The 23,814-nt window shown below is 33.8% G+C and overlaps 2 protein-coding genes across 2 annotated transcripts; one reads left to right on the top strand and one right to left on the bottom strand.

Annotated features, from left to right (window-relative positions):
* The first annotated feature begins 4,569 nt into the window (after window positions 1-4,569).
* On the top strand, window positions 4,570-9,228 carry LOC107473406 (LRR repeats and ubiquitin-like domain-containing protein At2g30105). The gene is made up of 10 exons (XM_016092972.3): window positions 4,570-4,825; window positions 4,909-5,003; window positions 6,229-6,384; window positions 6,724-6,834; window positions 6,947-7,047; window positions 7,673-7,810; window positions 7,955-8,003; window positions 8,135-8,200; window positions 8,599-8,718; window positions 8,951-9,228. Exons 1-10 carry the CDS (start codon window positions 4,660-4,662, stop codon window positions 9,059-9,061), a joined length of 1,113 nt encoding a protein of 370 aa, XP_015948458.1. The 5' UTR covers window positions 4,570-4,659; the 3' UTR covers window positions 9,062-9,228.
* A 1,262-nt stretch (window positions 9,229-10,490) lies between these two features.
* Window positions 10,491-22,559, bottom strand: LOC107473416 (ubiquitin-activating enzyme E1 1). The gene is given in 8 exon segments (XM_016092981.3): window positions 10,491-11,222; window positions 16,489-16,921; window positions 17,042-17,195; window positions 17,198-17,816; window positions 18,230-19,024; window positions 19,396-19,613; window positions 21,304-21,674; window positions 22,198-22,559. Coding segments are annotated over 7 exon segments (3,174 nt in total). The 5' UTR covers window positions 21,662-21,674; window positions 22,198-22,559; the 3' UTR covers window positions 10,491-10,625.
* Between the last annotated feature and the right edge of the window lie 1,255 nt (window positions 22,560-23,814).

The following is a 23,814-nucleotide window of genomic DNA, read 5'->3' on the forward strand; positions in this document are numbered from 1 at the left end:
CACATGATATTCACACATTACATTCACTTTGGTTCAAAAAAATTTCATTCCCCTTCGTAAGGATGAAGGTTCAAATAAGTCTCATCTTTCAATTTGATAGTCAGCCCACATTTGAGCCGCCATGTTATCCCTAAGCGCTGCACCTCGCCTGTAATCTTCATTTACTTCTTCTCTTTCCTCATTAGTGGCTTCTGGATTATTATTTTGTAATTCTCGATCCACTTGAGAAATTAAGTGTTGGTCAGGATCTACACCCATTAAAAAGTTGTGGAGTATAATGCATGCTAGGACAATGTCAACCATAACCTCTACGTCATAATAAGGTTCTGTACCACCTGCTATAATTGCAAATCTTTTTTTCAAAACTCCAAAGGATCTTTCGATCATATTTCGTAACGAAGAATGACGAAGGTTAAATAATTCATATGCATTTTCAGGTTCACGTCCAACAAATTCCTTTAAATGGTATCTTATGCCTCGATATGGAGTTATTAGAGCATGTTTAAGCATGAATCCAGCATCCCCAAGATAAAATTTGTCTAAAAAAAATAATATAAAAAGACTATACTTTAGATGTCACCACTTTATTTAAACATGTCAAAAAAATTTTAATAGATAAATCTCTTGGAATTTTGAGCCTATCATCCCTTGATAGTGCACTTTTAAGAACTTTAGAGTCAGATGCAGTGCCTTCCCATCCTGCTAAAGCATATGTGAATCTCATATCAAAACCACACGCAGCAAGTACACTTTTGAGTTGGCCATTCTTTTCTTCCACGAAATCTAGGTTGATCAGCTATTGGAACCTTGACTCTAACATGTGTTCCATCAATGGCTCCAATACAGTCCTACACATATTACTTAATTAAAAAGAAAAGTTGTTTTGTATACTAATTATGATTGTCTAATTCAATGTATAACTAATCATACCTTAAAATATGGATAAAATCTATTGCTTCAAAGAATCTCTGAGGGAATGGTTGTTCCGGAAGGTTGTTGAAAAAACTCTTCTTCAAGTGAGATTGCAACTCTTAGAACAGCATGAAAATTACGACTGATTGTCTCTCCAGACCGGTGGAAGAAGAATAAAATGGTTCTATTTTTAACATTATGACCTATAATATATAAGAATCTAGCTACTTGCTCCTCAACTGTGACATGTATAGTATCCTTCACATGGCCGGTTGCCCTTAATTTTGCACATAACTCTACAAAGGCATGTGGGCTCATTCGTAAAATATCACGGCACCTATTAGTTTCGCGCAACTGTTGTAACAAAGTGGCTCGAATCTCTTCTCTCCCAATAATGTGATCTCTTATGGGTTTGTCAACTTTTTTAGCCATCACTTTAAGTAAATATAACATATAGACAGTATAACACAACATTGTTATTGTACAAAGTTGCTTATCCCTCTCTCAATTTTCTTTGAGAACAGTTAATAAATGTCCTTGACTCTCAACGATATATATAAGTCTCTGATTACCTATGGAAACATCTGATCCATGCTCTTGATTTTCAACCAGAATAGGATTGCATATTTGGAATAAGGGAAAATCATCAAAAAAAAAAAAGTTTTCCATGCCGTGCTTACAGTTAAAATTATGCAGTAAAACAACTTCCAATCTTCATCACCAAGTCTATTACATGCTGAAACTACAAAATTAATCAAACATGTTTAAAGCAAACACTGAATGAAAAGCAATTTTTTTCTATAATTATTGAATTTTAAATTTAGATCTTGCAATATCATTTTTGGGGTACAAAAGCCAAAAGTTAACATTAACAACAACAGAATAAATAATGTACATATACAAAATATTACCTATATCTGAAATAGATAAAACCCTAACATTTTATTTGTAACCAACAGATTTAAAAAGTTCTGGATTTTTTAGTATCACAACTTTCTATTTCTTAGTTATGACAGAACAGAACAAAGTAACGCACTCAAATCACAAGGCACCGTAGCTCAACGCAAAAAAAAAAAAAGAATAAAATAAAAAGATAGAGACAATAAAGCTATCAATACAAATTAAAAATAAAAATGTCAAGAACTACCACAGATTTCATACTGCAGAAGTCGTTTCACATATGAAGGAAAGAAGAAAAATGACAACTTTTTCACATCAGAGATCGTAGAACCCTAACCTGTTTGTGTAAGGTTAGATTGAGAATAATTGTAGTACAATGTTGATACTAACAACAAGATTGAAGAAGAAATGCACTCTGATTTTGTGGTGAAAACAGAGCTTCAATACTTCTATGTCCCTCTCAATTTCGCCATGCTTGGAGAAGAACTCTTTTCTATTTTTTGTTCTCTTTTTTTTATAAAAGGGCAAATATGAGATAATGCTGTTGGGTTTCCTTTTTCCTTCAGTTTTCCGTCCAGGGTTGGAAAGAAAAATTTTAGGTGGGACCCACTCTGAATTTTACACTATTTTAGTTTTCCATTAAAAATTTCATTCTAAACAAACAAGGGAAAATAAATGTTTTCCCTCTTACTTCTTTTCTTTTATTTTCTTTCCACTGGTCTTTCAATCCAAACAAACAATACCTAAAACAAAGATAAGCAGCTTTTCTGTCTTGGAGCAGGATCTTATATCGTGTATAGAAATAAAACCATCTTATATTCATAGATTGAAAAAGTTTTAAGATAGTATTACATATAATTTATGTTTAGATATCTAGTAACTTATATCCTATTTTGATCTTATTCTTTTTTTTTCTTTTTTTTTTGTTCATAAATATGGATATGGTTATGTTTGTAAAACCACAGTAACCCAATCAAAAGTTTTAGCCCAATGAGGCCTAGACGCCTAGCACTACAAAAGAACAGGTAATTTGTGGCGATTTTTTTTATGGATTTACAGTAATTTTAAACTGTCGCAAAATAACATATCAGCGGTTTTAGAAGCATTGCTGTTTAGGGGGTGGAGATTTAACATTGCGACAATTTTAATAAACCGCTAGCACAACTGTTACAATACCAACGAATAACGTTGGTTGATTTAGTGGTGGTTATTGAATTCGATGATAATTTTCGACGGTTTAGAACCACTGCTATCTGAGGACCATTGTATTTTTCGAATTTATTTAGCGTATTTCTCCGACTAAATGGCCGCAAAAATATTGTATTTTTGTATCGATAATCAACGCTTTTTTTAATTTGAATGTACTAGGTATTATTTTTTTGTTATTTTTGAAATTTTTCTTAATATTACAAATCTTAATTATTTTGTATTTGAACAAATAAATTGATGGATAAACGGCATTAGTAAAACTATAAATCATAGGGGTGTCCATGGATCGGATCGTATTCGTAGATCCGCGGTAAATATTCGAATCCGATCCGAAAATTGCGGATACAATCCAATCCGCAAATTGATCAGATCGGATCCGATCTGTACCCTTTGCGGATCGGGTCGCGGATATCTGCTCTATATCCGCGGATCCGCACAATAATAATTAAAAATAAATAAATAAATATATATTTGGTATTATATTTACTTATTTGTATGTTTTAGTTAGTAATTATTATTCATATATTGTATTATTTTATTTTTGTTATTTAAAAAGAGTTTGATTAAAAATATATCATATCCAATCCGATCCGATGAAAATTGTGCGGATCGGATCGAACTTTCGGCGATATCCAATCCGGAGACACCCCTAATAAACCAAATTCATATATTTATTTGAATATCAATAAAGTGTTTTCTTTAGTGGTCTATTCTTTTGAACATAGGTCTTCTTTTCCTTAGTTGTCATTATCGTCTTTCCTTTTTTTGTATTTATTTTTTTGTATTTATTTTTTAATGCAATTGTCATCATCACTACTGCTATCGTTGTCGTCGTTATTACCGTCACCACTATCTTATTTTTTTCTTCACGTTGTTATTTTTGTTGTTTAATTTTTTCTTTTTTTTTTTCTCTTCATCCTTTTTTATTATTATCATCATCCTCCTCTTTTTATTGTTTAAAATTTTAAATAAAAGAGTGAGCTGAAAAATCTAAAGTTATAAAATTTGAATTGATTATTGAACTAGTAAAATTAGATGTTGAAAAATTTAAAATTTTAAATAAAATTTAATCAATATAATAAAATAATATATTAACATATATAAAATATATTTTTTAAATTATTTTTTATTATTTTAAATAAATTATCCACAAAAATTTTATTTACTAATTTTCTAATTTTTTTATTGATTTAATGACAATTCATTTTTATCTTAAATTAAAATAGTATTTCATTTTGTCACCAAAAAAAAATTAAAATAGTATAGTAGCTAATTCTTTTGTTACTTCGGTCAATTTTTGAACCATGGGAAGATTTCTTGTGCTAGTATGTTACATCAAACAAACAATTCCATTAAAATTGCTGGGATATTTTCAAAAAATTACAAAAATAAAAATAATAATTTTTTAATTTTTATTTTATATAAAAATGCTAAATTACCTAAATTTTTCTACTTGATTAGTACACGATTCTTGAAAATTAGCATTTCTGTATTTAGTTATCAGATAGTAATTATATTTTGATTTCCTAAAATACCCCTAAATAATTTTAACTGAAAATTTAGGAAGAGGCGAAGCATAGAAGAATGCAGTGAAGGAGTGCAAAATCGAATCCATTTCTGGAATTGGATCGAATAAGAATGGAGGAAGCTCCTTCTTCAACGAGAAGCATAGCCATAAACGTGAAGTTCGGAGGGAAGACGATACCAATCTCAATCGCATCGGAATCAACCATCAAAGACCTCAAATCACTCCTTCTCTCTTCCACCAACGTCCTGCCACGTGGCCAGAAGCTCATCTTCAAAGGCAAGCAACTAACCAACTAACTAACTAACCGCTTTCACTATCCTTTCCTTTTTTTTCGTTTTTGAATTTATCATAACAAACAGGGAAGGTTCTGGAAGACCACAACACTTTGGGAGCATCCGGTTTGACCAATGGCTCTAAGCTCATGCTTCTTGCTTCACAGGGCTTACATCAAGGGGTATTCTCTTCTCTTGTCTTCTATATGCAGTTATTCGTTTCTTTCTTTCTTTGCTTTTTGTTGCTAATGGTACTTACTTTAGTAAAAGAAAGAAAGTGGGGATTGATTGTTTTGGCTTTAGGGCAATATGATAAATTTTGTGTCTTTCTCTCTTAGAATCAACATGAGAATTGAGAATATGAGACGGTCCTAATACTCTTATAGAGTTTGTTCAATCCCGATATTTGGTTTCTTTCAACATGGTTGCTCCATTATAGGGTAAAGCTCCCAAGCAACACATGGCCCATTTGAGTGGCAGAATTTTTGACCCCTTAACGTGTGGTCTTGGAAGAGGAGTCTTAGAGCAATACGTGAGTTGTCTCTGTGTGACCTCGAAGTCACGGGTTCAAGCTGTGGAATTGGCTACTGATGCAATTATCAAGATAGGCTGTCTGCATTACACTCTTTAGGTGCGATCCTTCTTTGGATCCAGTGTTAATGCCGGATGCTTGTGTAAAGGCTGCCCTTTCTAACGTGTCTTGGGTTTGAGGCATGGGTATGGAGAAATCGTTGTTCGGAGAGGTGTGCTCCGTATAGCGATTTTAATGCTCAAACAGGATTGATTACCTCTGGTGTGGTTTTCATCTTAAAATGTTTACTCAACTACTTGATTCGACGAAGCATTCAAAGGGGTTTTATTTTTGTGCTATGGAGATAGTATTCAATAGATTTGTTTATTTGCTTTTGGTAGGCAATAAAACGAAGGGAAAGCTTGGCTTAAACTAGAATTCCTACCGTGCAAGCCATACTAGGAAGTTGATGAAAAATGTATATCTTGAAAGGAAATTGTGGTCAAACAAATCAACTAAATTCTAGCATGATTGATCATCACCAATACTGTGTGATTTCATCAAGAAGTTATGGGGTGAGAATATATATATATATATATGACAAGAAGATCAGTAGAGCATTTAGTTAGGAGGGTGGATGAGATGGAAAGTAATCAGGGGGTTGAAAGATAGAGGAAGATCCAAGAAGACCATACATGAGGTGGTCAAAGGAGATCTACGTGTAAAACAGTTTCACTGAAACATGATAGAGCTCAATGATATCGTTTGATCCATGTGTCCAACTCCATGTAATGGGATATGGCTTTATTGTTGTTGTTGTTGTTGTTGTTTCTACTTCCTATTACACTCAGTAAAATACTAAAATGCAGCATGAAGATTTAAAATTTCTTGTGTAGGAGGGTCCTGTCTTGAAGAAAGCTCAGGTTGTTCCCAAATTGAGGAGAGATAGCCATTCTGGGTCGAGTAATGATGCGAATAAAGTTCCTGTGAAGAACAGGGTGGAACGTTGGAAGGTGACTGGGGTTGTAGCATTGTCTGAATGCAACTTGGAGGTAATAAACAGTTCATGATTTTACGATATATTAATCAAATTATATTGGAAATCTTGGAGTTGGAGCTTAACAATCGATGTATAAGAAAGAGGCACATGTTTAATTTTACTTAATGACATGTTTTTATTTGAAGGTTATTTGGTGGTTAGTCATTTGAAATTTCTGTCTGCCTTAATTGTGAAAGGAAAGGGAGTAGCAAAAAGACAACAATGGCAAAAGGCAACCTAAATAGATTTTTCATCCTTTCTTTCTTTCCTGCATATGGTATTTAAAATTAAAATTGCTTGTCAATTATTGTTCTTGCATTCTCATTTTTCATAGCAATTTCAATTTAAGTAGGTCATACCTGATGAAGTGTGGGCTTGTGAGTCTTCTGCTCGAGTTCTAGATTGCAACAACAATTCAATTAAAACCCTCCCTTCTGCGATTGCTCATCTTACTGGTCTAGAGGTAAGCTGAACTTCTGTATCCCTTTATAGGTTTTCTGTTTCATCTGCATACAAACATTTTAGAGGAAGTAATGTTTAATTTAACACACCTTGCAACTTTGAAAATTCTGCAGAAGCTATTCATTAATGCAAACTGCTTATCGGATGAATCAATCAGCTGGGAAGGACTAACACCTCTGAAGTACCTAACAGTATTATCATTAAACCAGAACAAGTGAGTAGATCATCATTGACGTCATGGGCCTCCTGGCAACTATTCATTGTGCACTTGTTTTTGTCCTAACTCACATAGAACAACAAAGAATTTACATCAACTCATCAAGATTGCATGTATTAGGGATTATCATTTGTTGATTGTCTACTCTCTACTCCATACCATCATAATAGGCCGTAGTTAGTTACGCTCTACATATGAAGAGGTCAAGGATGTAGGTATTTATGCTCCTAAGTCCTTTCATTATGTTTTTCAAGGTCATCACTCTCAAGTCAACTCATAAGCTCTCACAAGTTTTACGATTTTATGAGTAAACTCTGAAGTTTACAATTTGAGTTAGTTAGTTTTTTTTTTTTTAAAGCTCCACAAGTTTAGGTGAATTTTTTAGTTTAATGGTCTTAAATGTTTCTAACTCTAGCATACTACTAGCATTTTGTCTTAGACTACCAATACCTCTTACCTCATGTGTTCTGTTTTAGTATTTAATTCTATGTATCGTGTTAAATCCTTAGAAAATTTGTGGGGATAAATCATATTCTGTATCAAATTTGCCTTATAGATCCATATGTTGATTGAAATTGATTGGTCCTTTATGTAATTTGCTTATTTCACATGATTTCTGCAGTTTGACTACTTTGCCATCTGCACTGGGATCTTTAACCGCCTTAAGGGAACTTCATGTATCCAATAATAAGTTGGTTGGCCTTCCTAATGAAATTGGGAAGCTTACCCAATTAGAAGTTTTGCGAGTCAACAATAATAGGTACAATACTTAGCTGAAGAATCCGTTCCAACGTTTGTCTTGTTCAGTAACTTCTGTTCTAAAACTGTTCTGAACAAATACTAACACCAAGTTATTTTATCTGTAAAATTTTATTGTATTGATTGACGTGTCTCTTTTTCTCAGGATGAATACAGTTGGTGAATCTTTAGGAAATTGTCATTCTCTTGTTGAGGTACGGTTGTTTGTTTCAAGTCGTCTTTCTCAATTTGTGATTCCAGAGGAACTACCCAAATAGTTTTGCAAAACTATAACATATGGATGAAATGTACTCTTAAATGCTTATGTAATTTTCTTGTGGCACAGGTTGATTTCTCTTCAAATTTCTTGTCAGAATTGCCAGAGACATTTAGCAGTTTTAAGAATTTGAAGGTGTCCTATTTTCCCCATTTTGGCCTTATAAAACAAGAAACAGTGTTCTTTCTCCCTTGCTTCATCATCAACTTTTCATGTTATTTATGATTGGACATTAGGAACTTTCATTATATGCTGTTAGCCTGTTACTGTTTCATTCTTGCAAATTTGTGCTACTTTGATGTATCAAATGAAGGTCTTTATTCTATACTCTACTTCACAAATGGTTGGTTATTAATACCTTTTCACATAATTTTATAAACAGTGGATTACCACATACTAAACCATGCATATACACCCTTTATGCTGCTATTAAAGACAGTTTGTTTTTTTCAGAATTACATGATTTCCCCTTTTATATAACCATTACAGGCATCAAAATATTACTTTCTTTCTCCACTTTTACCACTATGCAGGCTTTGTATCTGAGTAACAATGCCATGAAATCTCTTCCTTCTAAACTATTCAAGACTTGCCTTCAGCTCTCTACGCTGGATCTCCACAACACAGAAATTACCATTGATATTCTTCGCCAGGTCTGAACATCTTTCTTACTTCTTTTAATCAAACATATATATGATAAGGCACAAATGTATTCTATGAGAGGGAATTTTGACGTCGTTTGATCTATGATAGCGGATCCCACTGCTGGGATAAGACTTGTTGGTATTATTTTTTTAAAATGGAAGTTTATCATAGTTCTGTTAGTTCTTTGGATCACGGAATGCCTAAGAAACAGAGTTGCAATATACTGGTATTTTCTTGCAGTTTGAAGGATGGGATGATTTCGATGAGCGCCGCCGCAATAAACATCAGAAACAGCTGGATTTCAGGGTTGGAGTTTCCAGAGATTTTGATGAAGGTGCTGATAAGAACTAACTAGAAATTGTTTGTCAATTACAGATAATCCTTCATGAAGAGATCATTCATGTGTAAACTTTGGCTGCCCTCTGGTGGCAGACTGGAAATTTATGATATCCAATTTGTTATGTATTGAAAATTTTCTACATTTTTTTTTAATCGATATGTTAATTTTGATTGAAAAATATTTCTCTTTTGTTTTTCATTTTTCTAAACTTTTTTTTATATTTGAAATAGAATGAAAACAAGATGATATTTTATACATGTAGTTGCTTAAATTTTTCATCTTTTATTAATGATGAGAGGTTATACATGATTAAATCACATGACAAATTCAAATAAAATAATTTATACTTCATTGAAATAATGGATAAAAACAGACAAAAACAAGATTGTGCATTATTCTTTTAGTTTATCTTATGTGTATAATTTGTCTTTTTAAACCAAATTAAAATATGAATTTAAACAAGTCATTCTACTATTTCTCTAAACTCCGCCTATGTTACACTTGCGGTACATAGCCGGTCCCAAACCCGGATAAAAGAGGAGGGTTGTGTTAGGTTTTCGGCAACCAACATAAAAATATAGCCGAACCCCAATGCCATGACATTCTACTATTTCTCTAATCATTAGTTACTTCAAGAAAGTTCTAGTTTTGTTCGGTATGTGTTAGATGGTACTTTAAATGATGACCTAGGAACACATGGACATGGCAAAAATTATGCAAAGACAAAACAGAACAAATGAAGAATATATAAAAACATAGATATGAGAAGAAAATTAAAGTATATAAGAACTATTCGATATAACTCAAAATGTATTGGATTTTTACTTTTTACTATACAAATTTAGAAGGTAAATCAATATTCTAAAGTAAAAGCAAAAAACAATCTGCTTCTTTCAGCTCACACATTATGAAATCAGTTGTCCAAATTGGTGCACTCCTGATTCTCTTTATCTAATTGTACTCTTTATTTATCAATTATGTTAAATATCCTTATTTAAAGATGAATATTATAACCTTTAAAAAAGGTTTTTTAGAAAAAAATTTCAAATATTTTCTCTGTTATGAAAAAAATTGGCAACTTATTAAAGAATATTTTTTCCATGAGGTAATGACAACCAAACATGCACGATATTTCTCCGTTTCAAACTTTTCAGTTCAATTCAATGTGTAGAAACTAGAAAGTATAATTTTACTTATTAATTTTGTTTTGTGAAGCCCCACATAATATGACTAAAACTATACCTTTCTAGTGGAAGAATCTTCCAGCCTTTTGTCAAGTTTCGAATCCAAAGTCTTGGGTACAATTCAACCGGTGCGGAATTCCGAAGGGAGCAAAGCAAGGGACTATCCTATATTTTAGTTGTCCAAATTCTTTCCCTGTAAAATGAGACAGCACCACCCAAAACTTTGGAAGAGTCTGCTCAAAGTAAACAATAAATCTAGCTAGCAATGGAAGTGTATTTCAATTCATGTATGAACCGTGGTATGGTCTACAAATGTTGTGTCCACTATAAATATGGAACACTAGTGTCATGTCTTTTCCTTACCCTAAGTCTACTGATAAGATGCAAGTACCTAACGGAAATAAACGGATACCAGGGGGATGTCAATATCATTACCATCATCATCATCACAGGCCACCACGACATCAACGTGGCTACGGTATGGCGGAATCTCCAACCTGGCCACATCCCTTGCCAGATCTGCTACTTTTCTATCCATTCGGTCTTTGAACTTGTTGAAGATACTATTATAGAGCATGCAACTCCCACATGAAATACTATATGCATTTAATCCCTTCGCCTTGAGCCAATGAAGGAGCTCCCTGAGGGTAGGATTCTCGTTTAGAACCCATCTGTCCCAAATTGTCCAGTTCATATCCTGATGCTTCATAACCTTTGGAGGAACTGGCTCAGCCATTGAAAACAGAGGCAGAGCTAGGTTAGCAAATGTGTTTCTGTAATCTTCCACTTTGTGTCTTCCATCCAAGACTTTGTAAAGCTCCAAGCAGACAAGACCAGTAGCCATAGCAGTTGAGGTTGCAATTGCGGGAATGATCCGTCCGGCGATGAACTTGGCTTTCAGCTTGTCAACCTCGGGAATGCTGTAATTCCGTGCCCTCATATTGGCAAGCCCAGCTATAACATCCATATGGTAGTTTGTATCATCATCCTGCAATTTTAGATCAGAATTTGGTTAGTTAATACCGATTCTAAGCAACCGCAAACTCAAACCTCCACCTCCTATTCACCAATATATGAAACCATAAAATTTAAAAAGCACAACATCCACTTGCTCGAAACATATTTTTCATCGATTTAAATGACAATTTAGAGAATCAAGTATATTATTGTTGACTAGATCAAATCAAAATCAGATTCCTAATTCCTTTCATGAATCTTTTATGTAAATATAATTAATTATAAATCTTTTCTTTTTTTGGTTTAGCTTAATTTTAAAGATTTTATGATTAGAAATCTTTCCTTTATTTTAGACTAGTATTTTTCCCTTGTTTCCTATTTTATAGTTATTTCTATTTCTGTAATTCCTCTATAAAGAGGCTGATTCCGTGTACATCTTATAAAACAATATATTCAAACACTTCAACTTGGTATCAGAGCAGGATCTCTGCACTGTGCCTCTGATTTATAACTATAGCTGACAATTCCTCCGTCATTAATCCTGAATAGAAGGAGAACACCACTCCTACTCCATCAGATTTATAATCTGAGCAATGAGTACTAGTTAGTGGTGACTCCCATTCAGTTCAGATCACCACATTTCGACCCAATGGGTCAAACTACCTTAGGTGGTCTCAATCAGTTCAGATGTATATCCATGGAAGAGGGAAGATTGGATATCTCACCGGTAAGTGAAGCCAGCCTAACATCATTGACCTACAATATAATGTGTGGGATACCGAAAATTCCATGGTGATGACATGGCTAGTAAACTCAATGGAGGAGGATATCAGTAGTAACTACATGTACTATACCACTGCCAAAGAATTGTAGGATAGTGTCGAGGAGATGTACTCTGATCTTGGGAATAAATCCCAGATTTATGAACTTACTCTAAAAGCTAGAGAAATTCAACAAGGGAGTGACAATGTCACCAAATATTTCCACACATTGAAACGGGTGTGGCGGGATCTTGACCACTTCAATAACTATAAGTGGAATTCAGCCGCTGATGCCAAACACCACCAACAAATAGTGGAAGAAGGAAGGATATTCCAATTTCTTGCAGGCCTCAACGTGGAGTTAGATGAAGTTCGTGGCAGAATTATTGGAAGAACAATCCTACCCTCAATTGGAGAAGTATTTGCTGAAGTTAGAAGAGAGGAAACTCGTAGAGCTGTGATGATGGGAAAGAAAAGACTGAATAGACTTCTTTGGAGTCTAGTGCACTCTTAGTGGCACCTGCTGCACTTAAAAGTTCATCAAATCAGAAGCATCCCTCCAATCTTTGGTGTGACCACTACAATAAACCTCGTCACACCCGAGAAACCTGCTGGAAGATTCATGGAAAACCAGCATATCTTAAAGGCAGCAAACCTGGTCCCAAAATACGCTCTACCCCAACTGCTCACGAGGCTGAAAAATAATCATTGAGCAAGGAACAGATTGAGCAGCTCATAAGGTTGTTAAATTCCAGTTCTGTGTCTAGTACTCCTAGTGGTTCTTTGGCTCAAAGAGGTATTTTAGTATTCATATGTCCCTTAACTGCACCTCAAACTTGAATGCACCATGGATTGTAGATTTAGGTGCATCTAACCATACGACCAGCCTCTCCCCTTTATTTAAAACTTATTCTCCTTACTTTGAAAATGAGAAAATTAGAGTTGCTGATGGTAGTTTTTCATTTATTGCTGAAAAAGGTACAATTAAACTGTCCAAAAACATTGACCTAACAAATGTCCTACATGTACCAAAGCTTTCTTGTAATCTCCTCTCTATTAGTAAAATCTGCAAAGATTCCAATTGTGTTGTGACATTCTGACACTCATGGTATTTTTTAGGACCAGACCTCGGGGAAGATGATTGACAGTGCTAAGATAATGGATGGGCTTTATTATTTTGAGGATATTTCGGAGGGTAAAATAGCTCAAGGATTTAGTGGTATAAGTTTTATGCCTATAAAGGACCAAATAATGCTCTAGCACAATAGAATAGGACAGCCTAGTTTTTCATATCTCAAACATTTGTTTCCAAGTTTGTTTAAGAATATTGATTCTTCTTTACTTAAATGTGAAAGTTGTATTCATTCAAAGAGCCATAGAGCTCCTTATTACTCTCAACCTTATCATGCATATAAACCTTTCCACTTGATTCATAATGATATATGGGGTCCATCGAAAATAACTCCTCAATTTGGAAAAAATGATTTGTAACTTTTATCGATGACCACACACGACTATGTTGGATCTATCTCATGCATGAAAAATTTGAGGTTTCAAAAATTTTTTACTATTTTTCAACAATAGTAGAAACACAATTTGACACAAAAATTTCAATATTAAGAAGTGATAATGGCACTAAATACTTTAATAGAACTCTTGGTGAATTTCTTCAAAAAAAAGGTCAATCTACATGTCCCAATACATTCCAACAAAATGGCATTGCTGAAAGGAAGAATAAATATCTTCTTGAAGTAGCACGTGCCACTATGTTTAAGGGTAATGTTAAAAAGTATTTATAGGGAGATGCTGTCCTATCAGCAGCCTATCTCATAATCGAATGCCCACACGTGTGTTAAATTACTGCACACCATTGGATACTTTCAAAAAGAATTTTTTTAACATGTAGGTTGCATTCTGACTTACCTTTAAAAGTATTTGGTTGCACTGTATTTTAAAATACACCTTCATATCGAAGTAAACTTAATCCAAGGGAAGACATATGCATTTTTATTGGCTATTCCCCAAGTCAAAAGGGTTATAAATGTTTCAATCCACACACCAAAAAATTTTATGTAAACATGGATGTTACTTTTTTGGAACATGAAACCTTTTCTCAGAAAAATTCTCTTCAAAGGGAGAGTCTAAGGGAAGAAAATTTTTTGCATGAACCTTTACCCACTCCTATTTTACATATTGAGGATACAACTTTCACTAATCAAGTAAATTCTAAAACAATTGCAAAACAAGATGTGAAAACCAATTCTGAAATTGTGCCAGAATTGGTTGGAATCCAAACAGGAAAAGAAATACCACAATCAAAAAAGGAGCTTCGGTATTATGTTCGGAAATATCCCAAGAAGACTAGAGACCAGCCCATCATCTCTGTACTAGCCCAATCTAAAAACCCGAAAGACGTCCCAACTGTAGTACTTCAGGAACTTCCAAGTAAATCTGAAATTGTCACTTCTAATAATAACTTGCCAATAGCCCTTAGGAAAGAAACCAGAACCTACACCAAGAAGGTACTCAAAACCAGCACCAACCATCCTATTTCCAATTATGTCTCTTACCAAAATCTCTCTCAAAAACATCAAGCTTTTACTTCTAAAATTACAAATCCGTTTGGGCCTAGGAACATAGAGAAAGCACTAGATGATCCCAACTAGAAATTAGCAGTGATGGAAGAGTGGCATGCACTCAAGAAGAATGAAACTTGGGAGATTGTAGATCTGCCACAGAATACAAAATTAGTTGACTGCATGTGGGTTTTTACCATCACGTGCAATGCTGATGGAAGCATAGAGAGGTATAAGGCTAGGTTAGTAGCTAGGGGATATACACAATCCTATGGAATAGACTATCGAGAGACTTTTGCTCCAGTTGCCAAACTCAGCTCTGTGCGGATTCTCTTATCTCTTGCTGCGAATTACAATTGGCCTTTACATCAATTGGATATAAAGAATGCCTTCCTGAATGGGGAGCTAGAGAAGAGGATGTTCATGAAACTTCCACCTGGATTTGAGACTGAACTAGGGAGGAATAAAATGTGCAAACTAAAGAAATCTCTCTATGGATTGAAACAATCCCCAAGAGCTTGGTTTGAACGAATTGGAATGGTGGTGAAGGGACTTAGTTATACTCAAAGCCAAGTTGACCATACACTTTTTTATAAACATTCAGCAGCTAATAAAGACTTGAAGGATAAGCTTGCCAAAGCATTTGAAATCAAAGAACTTGGCTCATTAAAATACTTCCTTGGAATTGAATTTGCAAAGTCTAAGGAAGGCATTTTTATGAATCAACGAAAGTACATCCTTAGATCTTTTAAAATCTTTTAAAAGAGACGGGATTTCTTGGTTGCAAAGCTGCTGAAACACATATAGAGCCTAATTTAAAATTGAAGCCAGCTGAAGCAGAAAATGTAATGGACAAAGGGAGATATCAGCGGTTGTTAGTAAGGCTAATCTATTTATCCCATACACGCCCGGATATAGCCTTTGCTGTGAGCATGGTAAGCAAATTTATGCATTCACCTGGTCAAAAACACATGGAGCTGTCCTTAGAATCCTAAGGTACTTAAAGGGGTCACCTGGGAAAGGGTTACTCTACAAAAAGCATGCACATCTTCAAGTAGAAACTTATACAAATGCGGATTGGGCTGGGAATGTCATGGATAGAAAGTCAACATCTGGGTATTGTATTTTTGTTGGCGGAAACCAGGTTAGTTGGAGGAGTAAAAAACAGAATGTTGTGGCACGAAGTAGTGCAGAAGCTGAGTTTAGAGCAGTGACTCATAGAATATGTGAAGTACTATGGGTAGAGAAAATCCTACAAGAACTAAAAGTTTCTATTTCTCCACCAATGAAGTATTGTGACAACAAATCTGCAATTTCCATTTCTCATAATCCAGTGTTGCATGATAAAACTAAACATGTTAAAGTTGACAAACATTTTATCAGGAAAAAGATTGAGAGAGGACAAATTTGCATCTCATATGTTCCAATCACGGAACAAACCACGGAACAATTAGTAGATGTTCTAACTAAAGGATTACTCAAGAAGACTTTTGATAGCATAATAAGCAAGCTGTCAATGAATGATATCTCCAGGCCAGCTTGAGGGGAGTGTTGACTAAATCAAATCAAAATTAAATTTTAATTTCTTTCATGAATCTTTTATGTAAATAGAATTAATTATAAATCTTTTCCTTTTTTGGTTTAGCTTAATTTTATGGATTTTATGATTAGAAATCTTTCCTTTATTTTAGGCTAGTATTTTTCCCTTGTTTCCTACATTTTATAAAACAATATATTCAAACACTTCAACTATTATTTTTTCCACCATCATCCCATGATATCTCTCTACCAACCAAACTTTGCAAGAGCACTTAGTGAAAAGAGTTTAGATATACACATTTTTGCTATACGTGAATTCCCTGCTAATTATAAATATAGGTTTAGCAGGAGGCAAGGCTGCAAGGAGGAGCATCATGGTAAAAGTCAGATAAAGCAAGGTATTATGAAGAGGAAAAAATACCTTCTCAAATTGTATTGGTTTCATCCTGAACTCTGGTGGCAAATTTGCTCGGCACCTCTCTAACTTGATTATTATATCATCGATAACAGCTGCATCGTCTATGGAAGCAGTAGAGAGACTGGTGGCCTTCTCATCTGTCACTATATTCACATCTTTCTTAGGCTGAAAATCAGGTACTATCACTTTATCAACTGCTTCAGCCAGCTTTGTAGGGTTCTTTCCCCAGTCGGGGATTGGGATATCAAAACTCTCTGCTCGTAAAATAGCAGCTGCCATCACAAAATGTACGTGACCTGCATCAGAGGCTGAGAACTGTAGTGGATGGGGAAATCTTTTCGGTGCAGACCAGAATGGAGATCCAGTGCTGGTTTGAGCATCTTCAGGAAAAGTATATATTAACTGCTTCACCCGGTTAGCAAAATAATCTTCAAACCTGTGTGTGAACAGAAAAGATTGATGAGTGAACTCCACAGAAACACTAATATGCTAAAACACATTACTGCTAGTCTGTTAGTGAATAGAAGGAGCAAATATATGCATATAACTAACATACTTTAGACGAGCCCAAGTAATACAGTCTTCAAAAGTTTCACACTTGTCCCTGTCCAGGCACTCAAGAACACGCTCCAGGTTATCCCGTGCTTGAGCATCACCAGCATTCCTCATTGCATTAGTATATTCGTTGGGATTAGACAAATAGGCATTCACATTGGTGCCTGTTTCTCTGGTGGATCTCTTGATGCACCATAGTTTTCCGTTAGGTGAGGAATGACCATCTGGGTATTGCATTTGGTTCCAAGAGTTCCAGACTCCAGAAGAGGCTTTTGGAAATACAAGCATCTTTGATCAACATATAATCTCGCATTGACATTGTCTAGCGCATTGATCACGACACTCAAGTTTCCCCAGAAGGCATCATGAAATACATTTTCAGTTTCACTGCTAACACGATTTTGCAGAGCAACAATATTCAATGCAGTATTTATAGATGCAGCAGCTGAAGCAGCAACCGTAGACTTCGCCTGTCCAATATTCCAATCACGGAAAAGGAACTGCCTGCTTAGGTTACTCTTCTCTATAACATCGTCATCAGTAATTGTCAGCTTCCCTTGACTTCCACAAGAAACTCCCATGAGAGCAAGATTTTTCAAAAACTCGCATCCTAAAGCACCAGATCCAACAACAAACACTTGAGAATCCTCCAATTTCTTCTGTAACTTCTGTCCAAAAACTGAAATCTGTGCATCATATCGACTACCTACTGGTCTTAAATCATCAGGATCCACTGGTTCTGTAGGAAGTGACTCAACAGAATCAAAGTAGAAAAACTGCAGAGGAAAGAAATTCAGAGATCAAAACAACAATAAATTTCAAAAAGAAGTATCATAAGCTTCTTGTTTAAAAAAAATGCTCATTTAAGAGGAAAATGACAGTGTATATTATGATTGTTGAGTCAGGTTTGATGTACTAAAGCTCCCCATTTCAAAACAATGTTAAGATATCGTGGGATCATCAGTGTGTTCAATAGGTTACTATGTTCATGCATGGCTTGCTATATTCAATAGGTACATAACACTATAAGAGAAGCAAAATGGTCAAATATGCATCAAAGCAGCAAACTGAACGTACAAAGTAAAATAAGCTTAATAAATGACAAGTATTATTAAAAAAAATGTCTTTGGACTAGGCAACATATATTTCAAAACACAAGAATATGATCAAACAATAAATACTAAGTTACCTGAAAAAGCGGATGAAACTTCCCAGAACATGCTTTGACAACATCTTGTCCGACAATTCCACCAAACATGGCAGCCATAGGGTTCAAAACGGCCCTAGCACCAAAGGCAAAATATCGCAGAAGTTTTGGATTTATATCTTCCAATTTATCATCAGCTAAGGCGTCATTGAAATCACTAACAATGGATATAAGCTTCTGAGCATCAGAGTCTGAACCAGCAACAGGTAAGCGACCCAACTCAGAAATAAACTTATCCAAAGCCTGAAATGCTATGTGAAGAAGACGCGGGCGATCAAACTTGGAAAAATCACTCAGAAGAAAATCTCCTGGATCACTTAGTGCTGCCCTGAGTGGCTTAAAGTTCAATATCTTGGGTTGTTTGACCTGTGTGACAATACCACCTTTCTCATAACCACCATAGTTTGTAGTGTCTTCTTCAAGGGTAAATGAATATGCTCTAGCATTTTTTATCTTTCTGGGCTTTCCATCATTCAATTCTTTCATACCATGAACTTCAGAGAATACAACAAGATCTCCATCCTGAAACTCAAGCCTCTCGTCGTCAACACAAGATACTAGAGCAGGGTTGTCATTGCTGATTGATGCAACTATACCAGTATGGGGTTCCTCTCCATCAACATCGACGACAGTGAATGCAGGCCCAAAATCGCAGAATACATTGCCAAAAAGACCTCTAACTTCAGTTTTGATAAAAGCAATAGGAGGCTGATGAGTGTGGCAGAAATCATTGAACTCAATAGCTTTCTCAAGACTAATTTCAGTGAAAACAACAGCCTGCAAAATAAAATATATACAAATACTAATACATCAAAATAAACTAGATAGAGATGCATTTATGATGGGAAATTCAAACAACAAACTTCAAATTAAATTATGCCATTATGCTGCAAATATGAATATATGATCAAGCCTGGTTTAGAATATTATTAGCAAATATGTGACCTAGTTTGCAGCAGGTACACTGCCTTTTCAAATTAAAACATTAAAACATCACAAACAATATTCTTCTACGAGTAAGAATTGATTTGTTACTTAATGGTTATAATCAAATCAAGACACACCAGTAGCATGAGTAAAAATAAATGCATTATGGGACATAATATGAAATTCATTCAAAGAAAGGGATAGTCACTAGAAGGGAGTACCTGAAATCTAGAAAGCTGCTCTGTTGTCAGTTCAGTTGTCAATGTTAGTACAAGCACTGCATTATTGAGCTCCTGCAACTTACTAACAGAAGCCAGCGCCCTGTTTTTTCCAATGTCATTCTCTGAAAACACAAAATTACTGGACAGATCCCATAGCTCTACAGTCCTCTCATCATGCAATGTCACAGATTTGACACCCGCAAGAATGAGATTCTTTGCTGCAGATATTAATTAGTAAAGTATGTTAGCATACAAATGATTAAATACCAAAATTTTGAACTTAGCCCAGCTGCGAAATAGAAAGTTGCAATAAAACCAATGAAACACTTCAAACTGCCCTTATGCATTAGAAGATCTATTTGGGTATACTAGTATACCGTATGAGATACTGTATAAAACATGATAGGATAGACTTATATAATACGATATTATCTTCTTAATTGTTCGGTGCAAGCAACAAAGTGAACAAGTTCATCTGTTAAAATCCCATTTTATTAATCAAAATAACAGATAAATTAATCATGTATGCCTAGCTGCCTAGGGAGATCTTTCAATGAACAAGGTCTTTATCATTCTTTTTTATTTAAAAATATAAACATATAAATAAATAAATAATAGTTACAAAAAATATATGAATAATATTCAATTACATATGCGAATAATGAATAATAGTAGTATCAATAATATTTACCTTTTTATAAAAGAACAAACAATACTTTATACATAAATTATAACCATATAATATGGGTAAATCTTAACACTATGGTAAAGTTATTGTTTAATTTACATGACTTAGAAGTTCACTAGTTCATGTTGTCCTCTATAACATTGTATATTTCATATCTTTGTCTTTTCCACATATATTATGATGAAAAGTAGAATAAAAATTCCTAAAATATATGGCAAAAATATTATGTATTTTATAATCTTTTTATATTTTAAAACATAACAATTATCAATGTAATGTTAGAGAAACAATTAATGGCATTTAATATAAACAACAATTTTATGCTAAAAATAACAAACATTTAAAAAATAATCATTCAAATCATAGTAACAAATACATAAGTAATATTAAAAATTATTATTTATCATAAATTTGATTAATTTTATAAATAAATTAAATTGTTACTCATGATTATCAATATTTAAGATAGCAGTACTAATATAGCATTTAATATCATGTTGTAACTAGCAAGGTAATTACTGTTCCAAAAGATCAAAATGTAGCTAATCAAGTTGGCCAACATTAAATAACATAAGAAAGGAGTAAAAGGACTTCAGGTAAGTTGCTGAAGAAGTGATATATCAACAATGAATCAATAAAGTATTTTACAAAAATAATAAAGAAATTATCTGAATTGATTATAAAAAATTATGAATTCAATTGCGTAAATTTTCCAACTTTGAACTGCCTTCTTAATTAGAAAAAACAACAACTGATCTGCTCTTAACTTATGATTCTGGTTCCTTTTAAAAGCTTTAATCCAACATCTAGAAATATTTACCAAAGTCAATCAACAAGAAAAGTTTGTGATAATTAAAAATAAATAAATAAAGCACTTTTTATTACGGATAATTTTCTTATGCATCACTCTTACTCGCACCTTTTGCAGCTGGAGGGATGAATCAAGGACCATTATCTAATAGCCGATCAAGGTTTTATTTTTACTATCGGCTGAAGGCATAAAGCTTCATAAAAACCATCAAATTGGAGCATATGATCCAAATTTCGTAGTCACTTAATTCTAAAGATTTAACTGTATATTCATTCAATTAAAAATCAAACTGTGTGCCTGAACACACAACAAATGCAAGGCACCTCACATAAAATATAATCAAGTTAATATTCATTTAACATTACACAGTATAATGCAATAAAATAAGACAAGTATTCAAAGCCTATACCGATCTCAACACCAAGGCCCTGCATCCCTGAGACCAACACATTGGACCCAAACAGCCTCCTCATTGTCTCACGGCCATACACAGCGAGCTGTCGGCTGTGCAGATCCTCATCAATATCCGGTGGGTTGGATTCACCCAAAGCCATAGTTGTTCGGCTGTTGCTGGTGTCGTTGTTACTACTGCTGCTACAGAAGCTACTGTTGTCTTTGTTCACTGTGGAGTCCACAGCGGTATCGGTTGGGGCAGAGGAAACTGTGTTCCGATTCTTCTTGAGGAAAACGCTGTTGTTGTTGCTGATTATGCTCTGAGTGTCTTCTTCTACAAACACTCCTTCGCAGGGTCGCTTTACACGAAGCATATAGTGCAGTAAGCTGCTGAACACGTAACGAAACTTAATCAATAGCATCATCAACAGCAAGAACAGGGACAAAAAAAAAAAGGCAGCAATCCATTAAAGAAAAGAAGGTAACGAGAATGAAACAATCAAACAAAAACAAGGACAAGAATAGCAATAATCATAGAAGACACTATTAAACAAGAAACAAAGCTCATCAACAGCAGGAACAACAAAATGCAATAATCAATCAGTACCAGAGAAGAACAATAAAAGAACAACGAAATGCAACAATCAAACACAAACAAAACTATCAATTAAAATTAACATAGTCGTCGTTCTCATCATCCTCATCATCATCGAGACGAAATAAGTAGATCAGAGCCAAAGTAAATGAAAAACAGACAAAACAATCAAAGAAATTATTAGATGCGACTATGATAAACCCTAATCCTAGCTCACGCAACACGATGCGATTTGGTTGAGCTGCAAATTGAAAAATGGTGAAGCTAATAAAGGACAAGAACGGAGGAGTGAAAATGAAAGAAGCGTGAACGCACCGATTGGAACACCTTCGTGAGAAGAAGGAAGGAAGAGAGGAGTGGTCAAATCTGATTGGTTTTCGAGAATCAGAGGGAAATGGTTATGGTTTCGATCTTTTCTTGTGATTGTGAGTGTGGTTTTGCGGGTTTATTATTCTACGAAGGTGGTCTCATTTCATTTGCGGAATTATATAGGTGAGAAAGAACAGGGGTATTTATGGATTTTCATAATAAGAGGCTGTTTGGGGTTCGGTATTTGTATGGGAGAGGTGCTACTCTCCCATTTGTACAGGCCTTCTTGCCTTCGGTCTTCTCAGAGAGAAGAGAAGTGGAAGGAGACGGACAGAGTCACAAAGAAGTGATGATCAGATAACTCAAGAGAGAATAAAGAATGAGGTGACACGTCGGCGTTTTGGCTTGACGTCGTGGTGAGATTAACGACCTTCCCCTTGGGTTATACGGTACAATACGATTCGTCTAACAAGGCGTTGTTGGGTATTACAATTTTTTTGGCAAGTATTTTTTTTTTTTATCGAAATGCTAGTTATTTATTATTATAATAATTAATAAAAATTAAATAAAATAAATTTTGATCATTTTTAATTAAATTTTTTTATTATTAAATATTTTTATTTTTTATTTATTAAAAAATTAATTTTTTTAAGACAATTGAATTATTATAAATAATTTACAATTCTTTTAAATGCTTTCAAATTAATATATAAATATTTTAAAAAAATAAATGTTTAAATCACAAAAATATCAATTGAAAAGAGAAATGTTCCACATTAAAAAAAAGTATGATGTAATTTTTGAAAAAAAAATATTATTGTTCCGTTCCATTATTTAGTATTTTATTGATTAAATTAACTAATAAAATAAGAGTAAATAGTTATTTTTTATCATGAAATATTTTGACACTGATAAAATTGACCATAAATAATTTAAATAAGTGTTGTGATTATAAATAATTATATTCGTTTGACAATTCTAACCAAACATTAGTTTATGAGTAGTTTTGTTAATTTTTAATTCAACATAGCTGTTGATTAATAATGTCATCTAAATATTTCTTTTTTTTTCGAAAACTGTCGTTCTTCTGCTCCTCTTCTTCTTCTCATTGAAACTCTAAGTCTCAATTCGTAAAGGTGAAATTAGATAAATTTAGAGAGAGACCATAGATAGCTTCAAAAATAGAATGTCAAGCATTTAATAATAAATTTATCAGCATCAAATGCAAATTTCAGTGTAGCTAAAAATTCACATGTGAAGAGGAAGAAGGAAAAAAAGGTCGATGGAGATGCTTTTGTAGATTGAATATGATGTTGAAAAAAGTTCTGAAGGTCGATAAATTTATTGTTTTCACAAGTAGTTTTAGTTATTAGTTTAATTTTTTTAATTTAATAATTTAATAATATATATTTTAATCTATATTTTTAAATATAAATAATTAATTAATGAACAAAATGATAAATTTTAGTGGTTCTCTAATAATTTTTTATAAATTTTTATAACTTGAATATTTAGAATTTAATTTTTGTTACTCCAAAAAAAATTTTAACATGTAGAGAACAAAAAGTTATACAAAATTCACATAACTTGAACATTAAGAAAATTTGAAAATGCCAACTAATA

The sequence above is a fragment of the Arachis duranensis genome, chromosome 1 (assembly GCF_000817695.3).
Source record: "Arachis duranensis cultivar V14167 chromosome 1, aradu.V14167.gnm2.J7QH, whole genome shotgun sequence".
NCBI lineage: Eukaryota > Viridiplantae > Streptophyta > Magnoliopsida > Fabales > Fabaceae > Arachis > Arachis duranensis.